At 45.3% G+C, this 17581-nt stretch overlaps 1 protein-coding gene and 1 long non-coding RNA gene across 2 annotated transcripts in view; one reads left to right on the forward strand and one right to left on the reverse strand.

Moving 5' to 3' along the window:
* LOC134743477 (centaurin-gamma-1A) overlaps positions 1–15817 on the forward strand; it is a 103027-nt gene extending 87210 nt beyond the window's left edge. Inside the window, exons 9-16 of the mRNA XM_063676925.1 lie at positions 174–339; positions 853–1044; positions 1663–1823; positions 2411–2522; positions 3469–3586; positions 4800–4919; positions 6136–6358; positions 10522–15817. Of these exons, the coding sequence (XP_063532995.1) occupies positions 174–339; positions 853–1044; positions 1663–1823; positions 2411–2522; positions 3469–3586; positions 4800–4919; positions 6136–6358; positions 10522–10947 (1518 nt within the window). The 3' untranslated portion in view covers positions 10948–15817. The remainder of the gene's footprint in view (positions 1–173; positions 340–852; positions 1045–1662; positions 1824–2410; positions 2523–3468; positions 3587–4799; positions 4920–6135; positions 6359–10521) is intronic.
* The window catches only part of LOC134743481 (uncharacterized), a 154560-nt gene that overhangs the window by 21980 nt on the left and 114999 nt on the right, over positions 1–17581 (reverse strand). The window lies entirely within an intron of this gene.

A 17581-nucleotide genomic window follows, 5' to 3' on the forward strand; every position in this document is an offset into this window, starting at 1 on the left:
TACTTTTCTTGGTTATGAACATTTTCGGAAAAAAACCCATTGATTAGAAGAATTTAAAGATAAAGGAAAACAACAGGGGATCTTATCTCTAAAGAGCAATCTCTTCCAGACTCTCTTTGGGTAGCGGAACCAGATAATTACTAAATGCTAATGTCTGTGTCTCTATTTTCCAGGATTACATGGAGGATATAAACGGCAAAGAGATCTCACTACAATATGTAACGGTGAAGGTGCCCGGACAGAAGCCTAGAGGCTCAAAGTCCATCATCACAACTGTGCCGGGCTACAATGGGTACAGCAGTCTAGATCTACATGACAGCATCGGGGGACTGAGTCTTGGTGAGTTCTTAATTCAGTTCTCCGGTCTTTCCGTATATGTTCTTCTTGCTATAGTTCTTTGTTTGTTTATTTACTGGACCGGCATCGCACGGGTTAACAAATTATACACTTAAACCTTCCTCAAGAATCACTCTATTGATAGGTGAAAACCGCATGAAAATTCGTTCACTAGTTTTTGAGTTTATCGCGAACATACATACAAACGCAGGATTTTGTTTTATTAGGTGTAGTGAAGTAAGCGTGTGGGGGTATTTATCGTGTACACGCTATTTACTTATTTTTAAATATTGCCGCAATTTGTGACTGATTCAGAATCGGATGCTAACTTTTGCGGATTTCTTTCTAGTCCTAATTATTGGAATAAATTGAAACATTTCGTACCTACATTCATCTAAGTTAGTATAAGTGCTAAAATTATATATTTTGTACAGAAGTTCTAATGAACTTAATAAAACGGGCCGCGGTCTGAATGCAGCAATGTGAGCTAAACCTTATTTCTTAATTTTTTTGCAGGATACAAAGACAAGCCAGTCCGCGTGACAGACAAAGCGTTGCTGTCAGCGTTCGACACGCTGAAAGAACCCGCGTCGTCGCGTCAATCTCTCGCATCTGAAGCTGAGGCTAATGGTGACAAAGATACGCCGCATGTCAAGAAACGACATAGGCGGATGAAGAGTAGCGGTGTGAAAAATAATGGGGATGATGGTAAGTTATATTTACTATATTCGTTAACAATCCTCAATCTTCTAACATTATTTCAACTACGGAGAACATTTTTCTAATTTTTTTGTCGTCATATTTTGAAATAATAGTCATACTGTCATAGTTATGGCGGGTTATTCCCACTACATAGTTACCACCAAGTTGTGTTACCAGTGGTAACTATTGGGATTTTTTTTCCTACCTTTAACCACTGGTAAATACTGGTGGTAAGAGGTGGGAAAGAAAATCCTGTAGTTACCACTGATTACAACTTGATGGTATGTCACTACAATTTAGGTGCCGTGACCAGGATATCAAACCAACGAGTAAAAGTTACTTTGTTTTATATTATTTGTTATTAACTGTTTGTCTATCTCTGGGTGGTTTGAAAGATATATTTAACATGTGGTTTAAAATGTGATTCTGGATGAGATTGGGTCAGGATCAGGACCGGGACAAGTGGCGTACTCAAAGAGAGGCCTATACTCAGCAGTGGGCGATAAAAGGCTGATATGACGATGCTGGTTTAAAATAACAGAAACGTAGCTTTATTGTAATGGCATGAAAACAAAAATTCACCATAGGAAATGACTAACTATAGTTCCTTTTTTCCTCCACCAGATGCCGACGGCGGCGCTTCATGCGAGTTCACAATAGTGTCGCTGGACGGCAAGAGGTGGCGCTGGGAAGTAGGTGGCGCTAGCGGCGCGGCGGCGGCCGCTGAGCGAGACGCCTGGGTGTGCGCCGTAGAGGCACAGATATTGGCGTCTTTACAAGGGAGGGTAAGTGTTTTAATACTTTAGACTCTTTAGAGGAACGCAAATTAATTTGTGTCTAAACAGCTATTTTGGATCCACGAGAGATTTTTGATTATTGGTTGAAGTCAGTCTAGTGGGGAAACTATTGATGTATCATAGCCCATTTTTTGTGCTTCCTCCGTGTCTCTTTACAAGAAAATACATCAAAGATACAGTACAAATAGGTAGTACAGGAAAGTAGGAATGGAATTTTAATTTAAAAACACAGTCGAATTTTAAAAATTGGATCTAACCTAACCTAATAGCTTCAGGACGATGTATTTTCCATAAAAAAATAATTGATTTGGCCAAGTCATTGGCAAATGAAACATCGGACCTAAATACGATATCTTATTTCTTAATTATATGTGTCGTTTTCAAGCAAAAGGTACCACATTGTCGCTTGCCATAAGTAGCTATGACAGGTTTTTCGTATAAAAATACAAGCAATTTTCGTCCTTATTAAGCGACAATGTAGTACCTTTTGATTGAAAACGTCACATATTCACTATCTATCTCTATTCGTCAGTTTTACTTCAATAATTTGTTTAACAATGTAATAATTTTCACAGACGTCCCGACTACCAGCGCCGACGGGCGCCAATTCAACAGGCGATGTTCGCGCCACGTACTACATTCGGCGCGTGCACGGCAACGATAAATGTGCAGATTGTGGGGCTAATGGTACGTACAATAGATACTGCATGGTCGAAATATTCCACATACATAACAACTGTTGTTTATTTATAGTGAAGACTTAAAACAAACTTTGAGCTGCCAACCGATGGAATTCTTTTATAATGGCACAATTAAAATAAAGCTAAACGTAAACGACGCTATCGATCTTGCCAGCGTCCGATCCAAGATGGCTTCCTTGAGCGTTAGAGCGGTTTCCCACTACGTCCGGTCCGAATCCGATCCGAATCCGTGAAAATGTGGTCCGAAGTAGCGATAGAACTATTTCTATGGTAATTTACGCACTAGATCCGTCTGATTTCTTTCCGAAATCGGATGACGTAGTGCGTAAATTACTATAGAAATAGTTCTACGGCTACTTCGGACCATATTTTCACGGGTTCGGATCGGATTCGGATCAGACGTGACGGAAACCGCTCTTGTGGTGTACGTATATTTTGAAAAACAATGTTGTGCCGTTAAATCATTTTCAATAGTTAACAATAGTGCCCGATTTAAGTCACAAGACGGCAAAGCTTGCTTATTGGTCAAATTTAAGTTTTCTAGTCAGGCAACAGGATGGCAGACCCTCAAACTTGCAAAACAGCTCGCAGAAACTTTAGGCTGCTTATTGCCGTGAAGTTTCAATGTCAACGCACATAATAAATAATAGTCCTAGGTACAGAAGATTCACTCTCTAACAAAACGCTTCTATTACGACAGATATAACCACTAGGTGGCGCAAACGCGAACAGGCGTCCGTTCTGTAGCGGTGCGCGGCAACCACTATGGCTAGACACCAACATTGGTGCGGGCCGCATGTAATTATAGCGACGCGACGAAATCGCGGAGTGAGCCACGCCTGGTCAACGTAAAGTTTACGATTTAGGCCACAAGATGGCACCGTTTGGCATACCTTCCAGCGCATTCGATCTAATGTTTGTTGTTATTCCAGACCCTGACTGGGCGAGTTTGAACCTTGGAGTGTTAATCTGCATCGAGTGCTCCGGAATACACCGAAATCTCGGCTCTCACATATCGCGCGTACGCTCACTAGACCTGGACGAGTGGCCGTGAGTATTCTATCACACACATTAAAAGCAAATGAGTTCCTCTTAACTGATGAACACGGAATGCACACAGAGCTGCACGCTTGACGCTTTAGTTCATTTTTTAGGGTTCCGTACCCAAAGGGTAAAAAACATCGTCTGTCACCAGGCTGTATCTCATGAACCGTGATAGCTAGACAGTTGAAATTTTCAGAGATGATGTATTTCTGTTGCCGCTATAACAACAAATACTAAAAACACGATAAAATGAATATTTAAGTGGGGCCCCATTCCCATTTATCCCATTCAACAAACGTGATTTTTTTTGCCGTTTTTTGCGTAATGGTACGGAACCCTTCGTGCGCGAGACCGACTCGCACTTGTCCAGTTTTTTTAGCATTAGAAAAAGGTACGCGATCTTAACGTGCCTTTTATTGAAAATATTGAAAAACGCTTTTAAAAATTAATTTATATTACTTATCGCGAATATATGTAATGTAATAGACCGTATATGATTTGTAATTAAACACATATTTTATTCAATTGTAACATATTTGCTGTGACCTATTTTTCAAAAGTGACTTTTAATAAAACTACACGTCAAGATTGTTTACCTTTTTTCTAATGCAAAAAAAAAAAAAAAACTAGACACTGCCGACCGCCATACAAATGCTTTCGGAGTGTGCGTTTTCTTGGTCGAGGCATTGGTGTTGCTACACGCATGCGCCTGTGAGGGACAGAACATGCGTTATGCGATCAAAGTAAAACACGTTTTGAAATGAATGATAATACATACCGTCAATCGGGGTGAATAGGGATGGCTGGGGTGAATAGGGACAAAACTTAAAATGTGATTTACTTGACAATTTCTAAAAACACCACATACCCACACCAATTGTATTATCTCATTGAAAATAATCGTAGGTTTTGTATCAATGAAAATAAATAATTTTTGATGTCTGATGATGCAATTTTATTTGTGTACGTATTTTTTTAAGAAATGTGTCATTTTCAATCAAAAGGTACCACATTGTCGCTTGCCATAAGGACGCTCTGACAGGTTATTCGTATAAAGATACAATGCAATTTCGTCTTTTCGTCAAGTGATAATGTGGTGCCTTTTGCTTGAAAACGTCACAAGTAGGTAAATCACCTTTTAAGTTATGTCCCTATTCACCCCGGTTGACGGTATATCGAAAAGGATCAGATATTTTAATTGTGTTTTTCCTATTTGTAGATTGGGTCACGTGAGCGTCATGGTGTCTATGGGTAACGCGTTGGCCAATAACATTTGGGAGGCGGATTTACGAGGGCACATCAAGCCTATTGCGTCATCTAGTCGGGAAGAGAAAGAAAGGTAATGATAATATTCATGTTTATTGGTATGTAGTTTTGAACATACATACATATGTGTCGTTTTCAATCAAACGGTACCACATTGTCGCATGCAATCCAATTTCGTCCTTATGGTGAGCGACAATGTGGTACCTTTTTGATTGAAAACGTCCCAATTTCCCGGAGGGGTAGACCTCTGCCTACCACGGAGTTCCACTTGTTTAGGGTGCTTTTGACTTGGCCTTTCTTCAGTATTTCCCCGATCTGATTAGAGGAAGTCCGCCGAGGTGTACCCCTTCCAACTCCCGCTTTTACTTCTCCCTTATACATTCTTTTTGTTAGCCTTCTTTTACTCATTCTTTCCACGTGTCCAAATCATCTTAACATACCTTTCTCAATTTTTGTTACTACATTTTAAACATGATTTAAATATATTCAATTCATGCGACTGGTAAATATCATTTGATATTTGGTCCCTTCGGTCGTGTTTTAATTTATCGCCACTCGTTGCGAATTTCTTATTTTTCGCACTCGTATCGTAATGTACTAATTTTCCCTCTCCTCAATTTTAGACATAACATAACAAATAGGGTTTTCCACATTTTTTAAATTTATTTAGGAAACAAACAGTCACATACAGATAAGTTTAAACTTGCAGATATACCATAAGACCTAGTTCCATTAATTATAACATACTGATATTTATAACAAGTAGAAACAGGGCTTGTTCGGCACTGCCTATAAATAGGAAGATACACAGAAGTAACAATTAGATACACAACTAATATGTTACATAATGTTGAATTTTATAACTAAATCTAATTAAAATAAATAAATACAAGACTTCAGTTTCTCAAAAAATAATAATTTCTAAATAGGAAAAAAATAATGGTACCATTCGATTCCTTACATTTTAATAAAAAATATATTATATTTCAAAATATACAAAAACACAATGTTTCACCGACAAAATCGTAATTTCCTCGTTTTTCACGGCTTCTAAGCAATAGCGACGTTACATGCTGACGTCACGGCTAATTTGTTAGAAGCGTTTGCTCAGTAAAGTGCGGGTGCCAGACTTTGACCATCATTTGTGATTTTTGTATTGCTTTAAGACAATGGGTCCCATACAGACATTTAAACCTCAAAACAAACCTGATCCCATGCATAAGAAAATGTAGAATACCCTATTTTAGACATAAACAATAAATTTCTAAGATGAGCATCATTCGTTCCAGGTGGATCCGTCTAAAATACGAGCGGCGAGCGTTCCTGTCGTCCACCGACGTTCCGACCGGCGTGGAGGCGCTGCTGGCGGCGTCGTCGCGCGGCGCCGTGTCCGCGCTCGCGCGCCTGCTCGCCGCGCCCGCGCCCCGCGCCCCCGCGCCCGCCGAGCGCGCGCTCGCGCTGCGGGCCGCCGCCGCCGCGGGGCAGCTGCCGGCCGCGCAACTGTTGATATGGGTAAGTACCGACGGGTGTGGAGGCGCTGCTCCCCGCGCCCGCGCCCGCCGAGCGCGCGCTCGCGCTGCGGGCCGCCGCCGCCGCGGGGCAGCTGCCGGCCGCGCAACTGTTGATATGGGTAAGTACCGACGGGTGTGGAGGCGCTGCTCCCCGCGCCCGCGCCCGCCGAGCGCGCGCTCGCGCTGCGGGCCGCCGCCGCCGCGGGGCAGCTGCCGGCCGCGCAACTGTTGATATGGGTAAGTACCGACGGGTGTGGAGGCGCTGCTCCCCGCGCCCGCGCCCGCCGAGCGCGCGCTCGCGCTGCGGGCCGCCGCCGCCGCGGGGCAGCTGCCTGCTGCGCAACTGTTGATATGGGTAAGTTCCGACGGGTGTGGAGGCGCTGCTCCCCGCGCCCGCGCCCGCCGAGCGCGCGCTCGCGCTGCGGGCCGCCGCCGCCGCGGGGCAGCTGCCGGCCGCGCAACTGTTGATATGGGTAAGTACCGACGGGTGTGGAGGCGCTGCTCCCCGCGCCCGCGCCCCGCGCCCCCGCGCCCGCCGAGCGCGCGCTCGCGCTGCGGGCCGCCGCCGCCGCGGGGCAGCTGCCGGCCGCGCAACTGTTGATATGGGTAAGTACCGACGGGTGTGGAGGCGCTGCTCCCCGCGCCCGCGCCCGCCGAGCGCGCGCTCGCGCTGCGGGCCGCCGCCGCCGCGGGGCAGCTGCCGGCCGCGCAACTGTTGATATGGGTAAGTACCGACGGGTGTGGAGGCGCTGCTCCCCGCGCCCGCGCCCGCCGAGCGCGCGCTCGCGCTGCGGGCCGCCGCCGCCGCGGGGCAGCTGCCGGCCGCGCAACTGTTGATATGGGTAAGTACCGACGGGTGTGGAGGCGCTGCTCCCCGCGCCCGCGCCCGCCGAGCGCGCGCTCGCGCTGCGGGCCGCCGCCGCCGCGGGGCAGCTGCCGGCCGCGCAACTGTTGATATGGGTAAGTACCGACGGGTGTGGAGGCGCTGCTCCCCGCGCCCGCGCCCGCCGAGCGCGCGCTCGCGCTGCGGGCCGCCGCCGCCGCGGGGCAGCTGCCGGCCGCGCAACTGTTGATATGGGTAAGTACCGACGGGTGTGGAGGCGCTGCTCCCCGCGCCCGCGCCCGCCGAGCGCGCGCTCGCGCTGCGGGCCGCCGCCGCCGCGGGGCAGCTGCCGGCCGCGCAACTGTTGATATGGGTAAGTACCGACGGGTGTGGAGGCGCTGCTCCCCGCGCCCGCGCCCGCCGAGCGCGCGCTCGCGCTGCGGGCCGCCGCCGCCGCGGGGCAGCTGCCGGCCGCGCAACTGTTGATATGGGTAAGTACCGACGGGTGTGGAGGCGCTGCTCCCCGCGCCCGCGCCCGCCGAGCGCGCGCTCGCGCTGCGGGCCGCCGCCGCCGCGGGGCAGCTGCCGGCCGCGCAACTGTTGATATGGGTAAGTACCGACGGGTGTGGAGGCGCTGCTCCCCGCGCCCGCGCCCGCCGAGCGCGCGCTCGCGCTGCGGGCCGCCGCCGCCGCGGGGCAGCTGCCGGCCGCGCAACTGTTGATATGGGTAAGTACCGACGGGTGTGGAGGCGCTGCTCCCCGCGCCCGCGCCCGCCGAGCGCGCGCTCGCGCTGCGGGCCGCCGCCGCCGCGGGGCAGCTGCCGGCCGCGCAACTGTTGATATGGGTAAGTACCGACGGGTGTGGAGGCGCTGCTCCCCGCGCCCGCGCCCGCCGAGCGCGCGCTCGCGCTGCGGGCCGCCGCCGCCGCGGGGCAGCTGCCGGCCGCGCAACTGTTGATATGGGTAAGTACCGACGGGTGTGGAGGCGCTGCTCCCCGCGCCCGCGCCCGCCGAGCGCGCGCTCGCGCTGCGGGCCGCCGCCGCCGCGGGGCAGCTGCCGGCCGCGCAACTGTTGATATGGGTAAGTACCGACGGGTGTGGAGGCGCTGCTCCCCGCGCCCGCGCCCGCCGAGCGCGCGCTCGCGCTGCGGGCCGCCGCCGCCGCGGGGCAGCTGCCGGCCGCGCAACTGTTGATATGGGTAAGTACCGACGGGTGTGGAGGCGCTGCTCCCCGCGCCCGCGCCCGCCGAGCGCGCGCTCGCGCTGCGGGCCGCCGCCGCCGCGGGGCAGCTGCCGGCCGCGCAACTGTTGATATGGGTAAGTACCGACGGGTGTGGAGGCGCTGCTCCCCGCGCCCGCGCCCGCCGAGCGCGCGCTCGCGCTGCGGGCCGCCGCCGCCGCGGGGCAGCTGCCGGCCGCGCAACTGTTGATATGGGTAAGTACCGACGGGTGTGGAGGCGCTGCTCCCCGCGCCCGCGCCCGCCGAGCGCGCGCTCGCGCTGCGGGCCGCCGCCGCCGCGGGGCAGCTGCCGGCCGCGCAACTGTTGATATGGGTAAGTACCGACGGGTGTGGAGGCGCTGCTCCCCGCGCCCGCGCCCGCCGAGCGCGCGCTCGCGCTGCGGGCCGCCGCCGCCGCGGGGCAGCTGCCGGCCGCGCAACTGTTGATATGGGTAAGTACCGACGGGTGTGGAGGCGCTGCTCCCCGCGCCCGCGCCCGCCGAGCGCGCGCTCGCGCTGCGGGCCGCCGCCGCCGCGGGGCAGCTGCCGGCCGCGCAACTGTTGATATGGGTAAGTACCGACGGGTGTGGAGGCGCTGCTCCCCGCGCCCGCGCCCGCCGAGCGCGCGCTCGCGCTGCGGGCCGCCGCCGCCGCGGGGCAGCTGCCGGCCGCGCAACTGTTGATATGGGTAAGTACCGACGGGTGTGGAGGCGCTGCTCCCCGCGCCCGCGCCCGCCGAGCGCGCGCTCGCGCTGCGGGCCGCCGCCGCCGCGGGGCAGCTGCCGGCCGCGCAACTGTTGATATGGGTAAGTACCGACGGGTGTGGAGGCGCTGCTCCCCGCGCCCGCGCCCGCCGAGCGCGCGCTCGCGCTGCGGGCCGCCGCCGCCGCGGGGCAGCTGCCGGCCGCGCAACTGTTGATATGGGTAAGTACCGACGGGTGTGGAGGCGCTGCTCCCCGCGCCCGCGCCCGCCGAGCGCGCGCTCGCGCTGCGGGCCGCCGCCGCCGCGGGGCAGCTGCCGGCCGCGCAACTGTTGATATGGGTAAGTACCGACGGGTGTGGAGGCGCTGCTCCCCGCGCCCGCGCCCCGCGCCCCCGCGCCCGCCGAGCGCGCGCTCGCGCTGCGGGCCGCCGCCGCCGCGGGGCAGCTGCCGGCCGCGCAACTGTTGATATGGGTAAGTACCGACGGGTGTGGAGGCGCTGCTCCCCGCGCCCGCGCCCGCCGAGCGCGCGCTCGCGCTGCGGGCCGCCGCCGCCGCGGGGCAGCTGCCGGCCGCGCAACTGTTGATATGGGTAAGACAACATGGTGACGGTCTCGATCAAAAGGTACCACATTGTCGTTTGCCATAAGGACGCTCTAACAGATTATTCGTATAATTTTTTTTTTTTTTTTTTTTTTTTTATTATTTATTGAGAAACAAACAGTCTTAAAGTAAACATAAGCAACTTAGCTAATAGCTACAAATTGATTTTTTATAGACCTATAGTTTCCTAATTCACATATCGAGGTACAATTAAAAAGTAATGATAAATAGTGCAAACTTGTAGTACCTAGTAGTTGTACATAATCAAAAACAATAGTATACCAACTAATACAATAGCATATAAATGTATAAACAAGAGAAAAGACTTATACTTACACTTTTCACTTACTTAGACTTAAATTACTAAGATTACAAGTACTTACTATCGGGTTGCTTGCAACATTTCACCTTTATTTTAATAAAGAATATACAGTTCTTTTAAACAAGCCTAATGAACTGCTAAACAAATCTGCGTCCATACACTTTTCATTGTACTGCCTACACGCGCGCCCAATATACGAATGCCGTGCGTGTTTTGTTCTGCTGTTAGGAATGCTAAATAATGCCTTACTGCGACAACTACGTTCATTCCTACGGGGGACACGAAAGCAAATTTTATGTAAAAAATATACAAGCTAATTTCTTCTTTATTCTAAGTTATGTCTAATGTGTATTTGCGTCTCACATTTTGCTTAGTGAGACGCAATGCACATTGAACCAATAAATTGGACAGGTTACCAACCTAACCTAGCGAGTACAGATACGGATTTTAAGTAGGTATATAAAATGTATCTAATGTCGACGTTATTCTCTTCCAGCACAACGGCAACCCGAACTACCCCGACGCGGACGGGCACACGTGCGTGTTCTACGCGCGCGCCGCCGCCAACCACCTCTCGGGAGTCCCCCCCCACTACCCCAAGAACCTCCAACTCCTCTGCCCCCTCCACCCCAACCCCCCTCAAGCCTCCGACAACTCTTCTAACACGAGCTCCAACTCCTCAAACAAGAGTAATCTGAAGAATCCTGAGCCCGAATGCAACTGTATAATATTTGAGTTGCTTAACGCTCAGAGCGCGGCCAACGCTCTAGTCGAACTTCTGATCGGTTTACAAAATAATCAGTACATGAATGGTTACGAAGGGAATGGGTTCAGCCATGGGACGCTAGGCAGAGGTACATCGCTAGGGGGTTTAGGGGGAAATCTGTCTTTGACCAACGGGAAGTGTGGAAGTATTGTTTAATAATTTATTGGGAATGTTACCGCGGGGCGAATTGTTGGTATTTTCTGTGTTTGTGAGTAAATCGCAATTGTAATTTATTTTTCGTTTAATAAAAATCTTAGTGAAATGAAAGTTTCATTACATTTGTAGTGAGCAGTTTTTTTATTATAAATAAAATCGTGACATTCCACGGGAAAAGGTACCTTATGGCGCTTACATCGCATATCACCGCTATTATATTGGCGCGGCGTTAATAATAGCGTAAGCACCAACCGCCATAGAGTACCTTTACCCGTGGACGTCACAATTATACATGAATTTTATCTGTCAATTTAAAGATACTTAAATTATATTCATTAGAGGAATTATTAGATATAAATGTATAGTCCTCACTTATCACATATCCAATAGTTCAAATTTTTGTTCCATAGTAATTTCATACAATGAGCTACAAACATTTTTAGACTAAATATGAATCCCACGTGATTTTTGTATGAATAATACGGATTCGTGTTTGGAAAGGGACGAAGATATACGAATCTAATGTTAGGTCTCTTTCTGGTTATTGGTGTTGATTCGAATTTTGTAACAGAGTAACTGTTATTGACTTTATTTATAATGTAAATATCTTGATTGTCAAAATGTTCATTATTGACAGATATTGTTGTCAAACTGTCCTGTGACTTCCGGTCAAGGTTTTAAACATGGCTATAAAGCATAGACAAAAGAAACTGAGACGCAAGTTTTATAGTCGTAAATTTGACAGCTAACGTAGATGGCGCTGTACAGCACCTTACATTATGCTTTAACTAGGTTGTCAATCATAAAGGCCCCTTAAAACGCCATCTACTTTAACTGTAACTTTTGCGACTGCATTTTTTTTTGCGTATTTTGCCTATTGGTATAAAGTGACAAATTGTACAACAAAACTTTTAGTGCATATTTAGGTTGCATTTTTATACCTATACAACCAAAGTTAACCGATTTTGTGAGTAATAAAAAAAAAACTATTTCTTCATACACTTATTTCTTTATACAAAATGCGACACAAACCTAAAAATGTAACAGCAAATGGTACCACATTGTCGCTTGTCATAAGGACGCCCTGACAGGTTTTTCGTATAAAGATACAAACAATTTTCGTCCTTATGTTAAGCGACAATGTGGTACCTTTGTTGATGTTGATGTTTTCACTTAATAATAACCGTGCAATAATAGTTTAGCTTACAGACGAATAGCTTTACAGTCATCAAATTCAAGTGTTTTGAGTCAGTTTTAAGCATACGTCATCGAAAACTTATGACTTACGAGTAAACTGCAGCCAAAATGTGACGTCCCACGGGTACCTTATGACGGTTGGCGCTTATGACGCGTACCAGCGTATACTGGAGCGATGTGAACAACAGCGTAAGCGCCAGCCGCCATAAGGTACCATCATAAATTACAATCGTGGATAAACGCTAATCGTAAGGCCCAAGATACACTTGTAAGTTTTACTTACGTAAGTAGGGACACAGCTATACTACAGAAAGAGAGATGAATATCGTTATCTCATTCTAACAAATAGCTTTGTCCCTACTTACGTAAGTAAAACTTACAAGTGTATCTCGGGTTTAAAGTAAGAATTTATTGTGATAATAGGGGTCCTAGCCAAGATGAATCATTGATAGAAAACGCCAATAGAACCTTACATAATGAATGGAAATAGTCACGTGACTTTGTAGCATCTGTCATCCCGATTTTTAGGGTTCCGTACCCAAAGGGCAAAAACGGGACCCTATTACTAAGACTCCGCTGTCCGTCTGTCTGTCACGGCTATATCTCATGAACTGTGATAGCTAGACAATTGAAATTTTCACAGATGGTGTATTTCTGTTGCCGTTATAACAAAAAATACTACTAAGGGTTCCATTTTTTCCTTTTGAGGTACGGAACCCTCGGTGGGCGAGTCCGACTCGCACATGTCCGGTTTTTCCTCTTCGTTAGGTTTTGTCGATGTCATCTTAGCTAGGCATACAGATACGATCGGAAACACATGATGTTTACATGTTTTGAATTTCAATTGGCGATTTGTTTTTGAGATTTGGCGTGTTGAGATATTTCTGCTTTATTACGGTGTTTAATGACTGTGTTGCTATCTTCCATATATATTCACATACATCACATACAGAGCTAAAACACTCCAACTTGTACAAAACCTCTGGTAACATCTATTATCAAGGTTTGATACTGGCAAATAATTTAATTTCCGTACCATTTCATACCTTGTAACAGTGACTCAATGTGAAAGTCGCTAGGTACCTCATATTGTCACTGTGACAAGGTACCAAATGGTACTGGAATTAATTTCCTTGACCGGTACAACTCAATAGATTAGAAATTTTAATAGGTATACGTAAAATAATTAGGTACAAGATCTCAGCTCAATGCTATTTGTAGGGTAATTTTAGGGTAAATATTTTAGTGGTAAATTGCTTACCCTTGGGTACTTAATTCACTTATTATTTTTGAATTATTTATTAATATTGATGTTACATTCCATTGTTTCACATAGTTGAAGGGTGTTATTTTGGGTACTTCTATGCATCAGCAGCAGAAGTTGATAAGCGGGCGAGGTGTTCAAAATGATCTTGACGCGACTTTATTATTAAGAGAACAAGAAGGTGTCAAGGTAATTTTGAACACTTCGCCCGCTTATCAACTTCTGCTGCTGTCTGTATTAAGAGTTCGGCAAGGTCGGCCGAATTTCACCTTCCCATACAAACGGAGTTTCGTTCTCATTTTAAAACTACGTGTTGGATTGTAATGAAACTTTGCACAATCAATGACATGAGGTATATCTAGGTCTGTTATTAGTTTATATAGCTCCAGTTTATAAAACAAACGAAATATAACAAAAACAAGTTTTGTATGAAAAACTTAAATTAGCTGTATTTTTTTAAGTATGGTATCTGAAGCTACATAAACTAATTACAGACATAGATATACCTTAACCTATTGTAAGTACAAAGTTTCAGAGCAATCTAGCTAGTCGTTTTAAAATGAGAGCGTAACTACGTTTGTATGGATAACAGAGCTTGCTGGGACCCAAGTTTAAATTGGGAGACAAAATATATAGTACTCACTTTTACACTCTTAACTAACTTCAATTTATCTTTTTAATGTTACTGGGCATGATTCCACATTAAAAAAAAACAAGGTCATCTATAACTATTTTTATTACATAGTAAATTAATAATATCCTTCAACCCTTTATAAGGCATGAGGGTGTCAGATATTATCCAAAATTGAACCCTTCAAAACACAGTTCAAAATCATGTGGGAAATATATTCCCTCTGAAACTGAAATAAATGTCATATACGAAGGAAAAATGACCAAAGCCTCCAGTGTCCAGAGCTGAAATTAAAAACACAAATTAAAATATCTTCATAGAAAATAATTTAATTTGTTCTTAGAGTATATTCCCTCTGCCTTATAAAGGCTTAAAAAAGGGTAGAAGTGGTCTTAAGTGGTCACATGCCGAGTAATGTTGAAAGGACTATCCCAGGGTTAATAAATAGTTGATGTGATATTCCTAAGGTTTCCCTTAATAAGCCAAATGTACTGAACCCTTCTGTGCCTACTCTAGGTAGTTAAACGCTTCCGCGCCGCATAGTCCGAGAGCTAGTTAAGACGAGAAACTATTTTCACGACCGACTCCTAGACTATGAGGCGTTTTTAAATGTAAAATACTTCGTATGCGTCTATTAGGATTAATCAGCGATTCTTAGATTATTTTGTAGTTTGTGCATTTTTTTAAAAAGCTTTTTATCACACTTGATAATTGTCGGTTTAACAGTAATAGGTACATTTTCAGCCGATGTTTAAATCGTCTTAAAACACTAACTTTTCATGTTATTTTGTTATCATGATTTCAGCACAAATATTATAAATACGTTGTCATAGCCAACATATGATTCTATGTACAAAGAGATGGTTTGATAGTTGGACAGAAACTTCTTAAAAAAAGGTAACCTTATCGCCACTGCTGTCCAGATTACATTGCAATTTCACATGTATTGTTTATTAATACGTACGTACGTACATATATTGCATAAATATAGGTAGCAGCGGCCAAAAAGGCTTTCAAACATTCTTTTTTATTACGCTAGGATTATTGTTTGTTACATAGCTAACTTAGAAACTGTAGAATTTGTAGACTGTTTTCAGTAGTTTCGCAGAATTTAATATATACCGAAATAGGAATCTAAACGCTTTGTCAGAAAAGTAAAGACAAATGGGAGATGGAATAAACGAACAATAGATTTGATGCTCATATTTAAAAAAAAAAAATGCGAAATGGTGCTCAATTGAGTATGGGTGGAACTTAAAATGTCATTCCGTTTTGCAGAGTTCTTTTCATAGTTAATCAGGTAGAATTTTCGACGGTATTGCTCGGTCTATTAAGTTGACTATTACTTACATTTTTTCAAGAAATCTAGTTTTTTTCAATAAATATTTCACAATTTCTCCTTGTTTATATTAAAGCGAATAAGTTGTTTTTTTGTAAATTTTAGCAATAAATCGTTTACCGACGTCAGTATTCGAAAATGTAAAAAAATGCACATTAGAATTTACTTGCACTTTCTGTACAATGTATTTTTAAAAATATTTTTAAATGTTGAAATTTTATTGATAATTTTAAATTCGTTATTTCGCCGTTCGGTTCGCAATTTTATTGTATATTATTTTTATATGGTTTCTGAGTATAATTTCTTTTGTATAGCCAAAGAGCTTGTTGTAAATAAATAACGTACGCAGCTGGGGTTACCCTTTAGTCTTTCGTTAATGTAATTCTTAAGAGATTTGTTGATGTTCTCTATCTTGTGAAAATAAAGTGTATGAACACGAGTTTGTATGTTTTCTTTATACCTACGTCAAAATTTGAACCCGGTACGGTAAGGACATACGTTAAAAGGAAAGGGGACGGCCGCTTCTCCATACAATCGTATGAATCGTATCGTATGAATTTTTTAGCATAATTTGATGTATATTAACCATAGCTATACCATAGTTTGACTTTTTCGATTTTTTGATTACTTATTGTAAAAATTAGGAGCGGCGAGATTTCATACAAATTTTTAAATGCAAAAAAAAGTATTAAAAATTTGCAAAAAAATCAAACGTAGGGGCATAACTGTGTATACAACTATCAATCAATCCCCTGGCTTTTATCCCTATTCGGGGTCAGCCCTCCTGATACTTTTTCGCCAAACTTGGCGGATTTGCGTCATATCTGGCGTTAAGCCCGTCGTCAGCAAGTCTTTTTGGACTGTCTGTATCCAGGTGGTTGGTGGGCGGCCTCTACCTCTTTTGCCTTCTTCCATGGCCAGTACCTCTCGAGTCAAAATATTTTCAATAATGTTAATTTAATATTCAGAGAGGAAAATGAGGACTATTCCACTTTCGTCTTAACACATTCACTGCTAGCGCAAGCTACGCGCTACGAGCGGGAAAAAACCGGTCGCTGCGTAAAGTGCCTACTGGCTGGTTGCTGGCTGGAATGTGTTAAGATGATTGTACCGATGAGTTCCTAGGTGAAATATTCAGCGTTTAAACCTAATTAAAGAACCTATTTAAACCCAGCCATACAAATGACTGACCAAAAATGTGTTACTGAAATTTGAACCTATAGTGTAGGAAAAATAGTTGATTTTGTTTTGTTTGAAAATTTAAAGAAACAAAACAAATGCAACTGTTCCATATGAATACCTATGATTTAAATTTTATGAGGGCTACCGTTTTTGTGCTCACCAGTTGGCGCCACTGTAGATGTAGGTCTAGAAAAACAGATCTCAAAATTCTTCTATGCTTATTTTTATAAAGTCAATACGTTCATTACACAACGGTCTAAATGTGGCATTTTTTCAACCTGTTTAATTTTGCATATATTTTAGTTAGCCCTTTTTAAACCACTAACATTTATTGAGCTATACGATCGATTCGATTGTTTATGGTTAGAAAAAATATACAGGGTGACTAAAATATAAGTGCAATGCCGTTGCCAGGGTAGTTTTGGGATGATAACCTCCCTGGCAACGTAAATGCACTTATTTTTTAACCACTGTGTATATTATATTTAGTTAAATGAAAAATTCTTTGTTTAGTATTTATTTTAACTATTTTGGTAGTGTGAAACTAAAAACCGCTTATAGGTACCACTACGGTTTCAGGTAATGTACAGACCAAATATTGTTTGGAAAATATTTTGTTATCCTATAATATACATTGTTTGACAGAATTACTCAAAATACACCTCAGCGGATGTTACGGTTGTCCTAGGACAGTTCTAGTGTTTGTTAAACTTTTATAAGAGGGAATATATTTCCCACCCATTTTTTAACTTTATTTCAAAGTGATAGGGTTCACTTTCGCATAATTTCTGACAACCTTAAGCCTTATAAAGGGTTAAGACTCGAGTCCCTTGAGTCCTCTGCTTTAAGACTCGACTCAGTTTTCTTCTTACTTCAGTATAAGTCAAAACTAGAGTTATTTTCAACTTGTTAGAGAGTTAGAGCCCACTCTGGTTCTGCTTGGTTGGTAGGTTAGTCCTTTTCAGAAACTTTCATTAAAGAAAATGCATTGTCTTCATGAAAATTCATGGGTTAGGTACAG

This window comes from Cydia strobilella, chromosome 8, assembly GCF_947568885.1.
Source record: "Cydia strobilella chromosome 8, ilCydStro3.1, whole genome shotgun sequence".
Classification (NCBI taxonomy): Eukaryota; Metazoa; Arthropoda; class Insecta; order Lepidoptera; family Tortricidae; genus Cydia; species Cydia strobilella.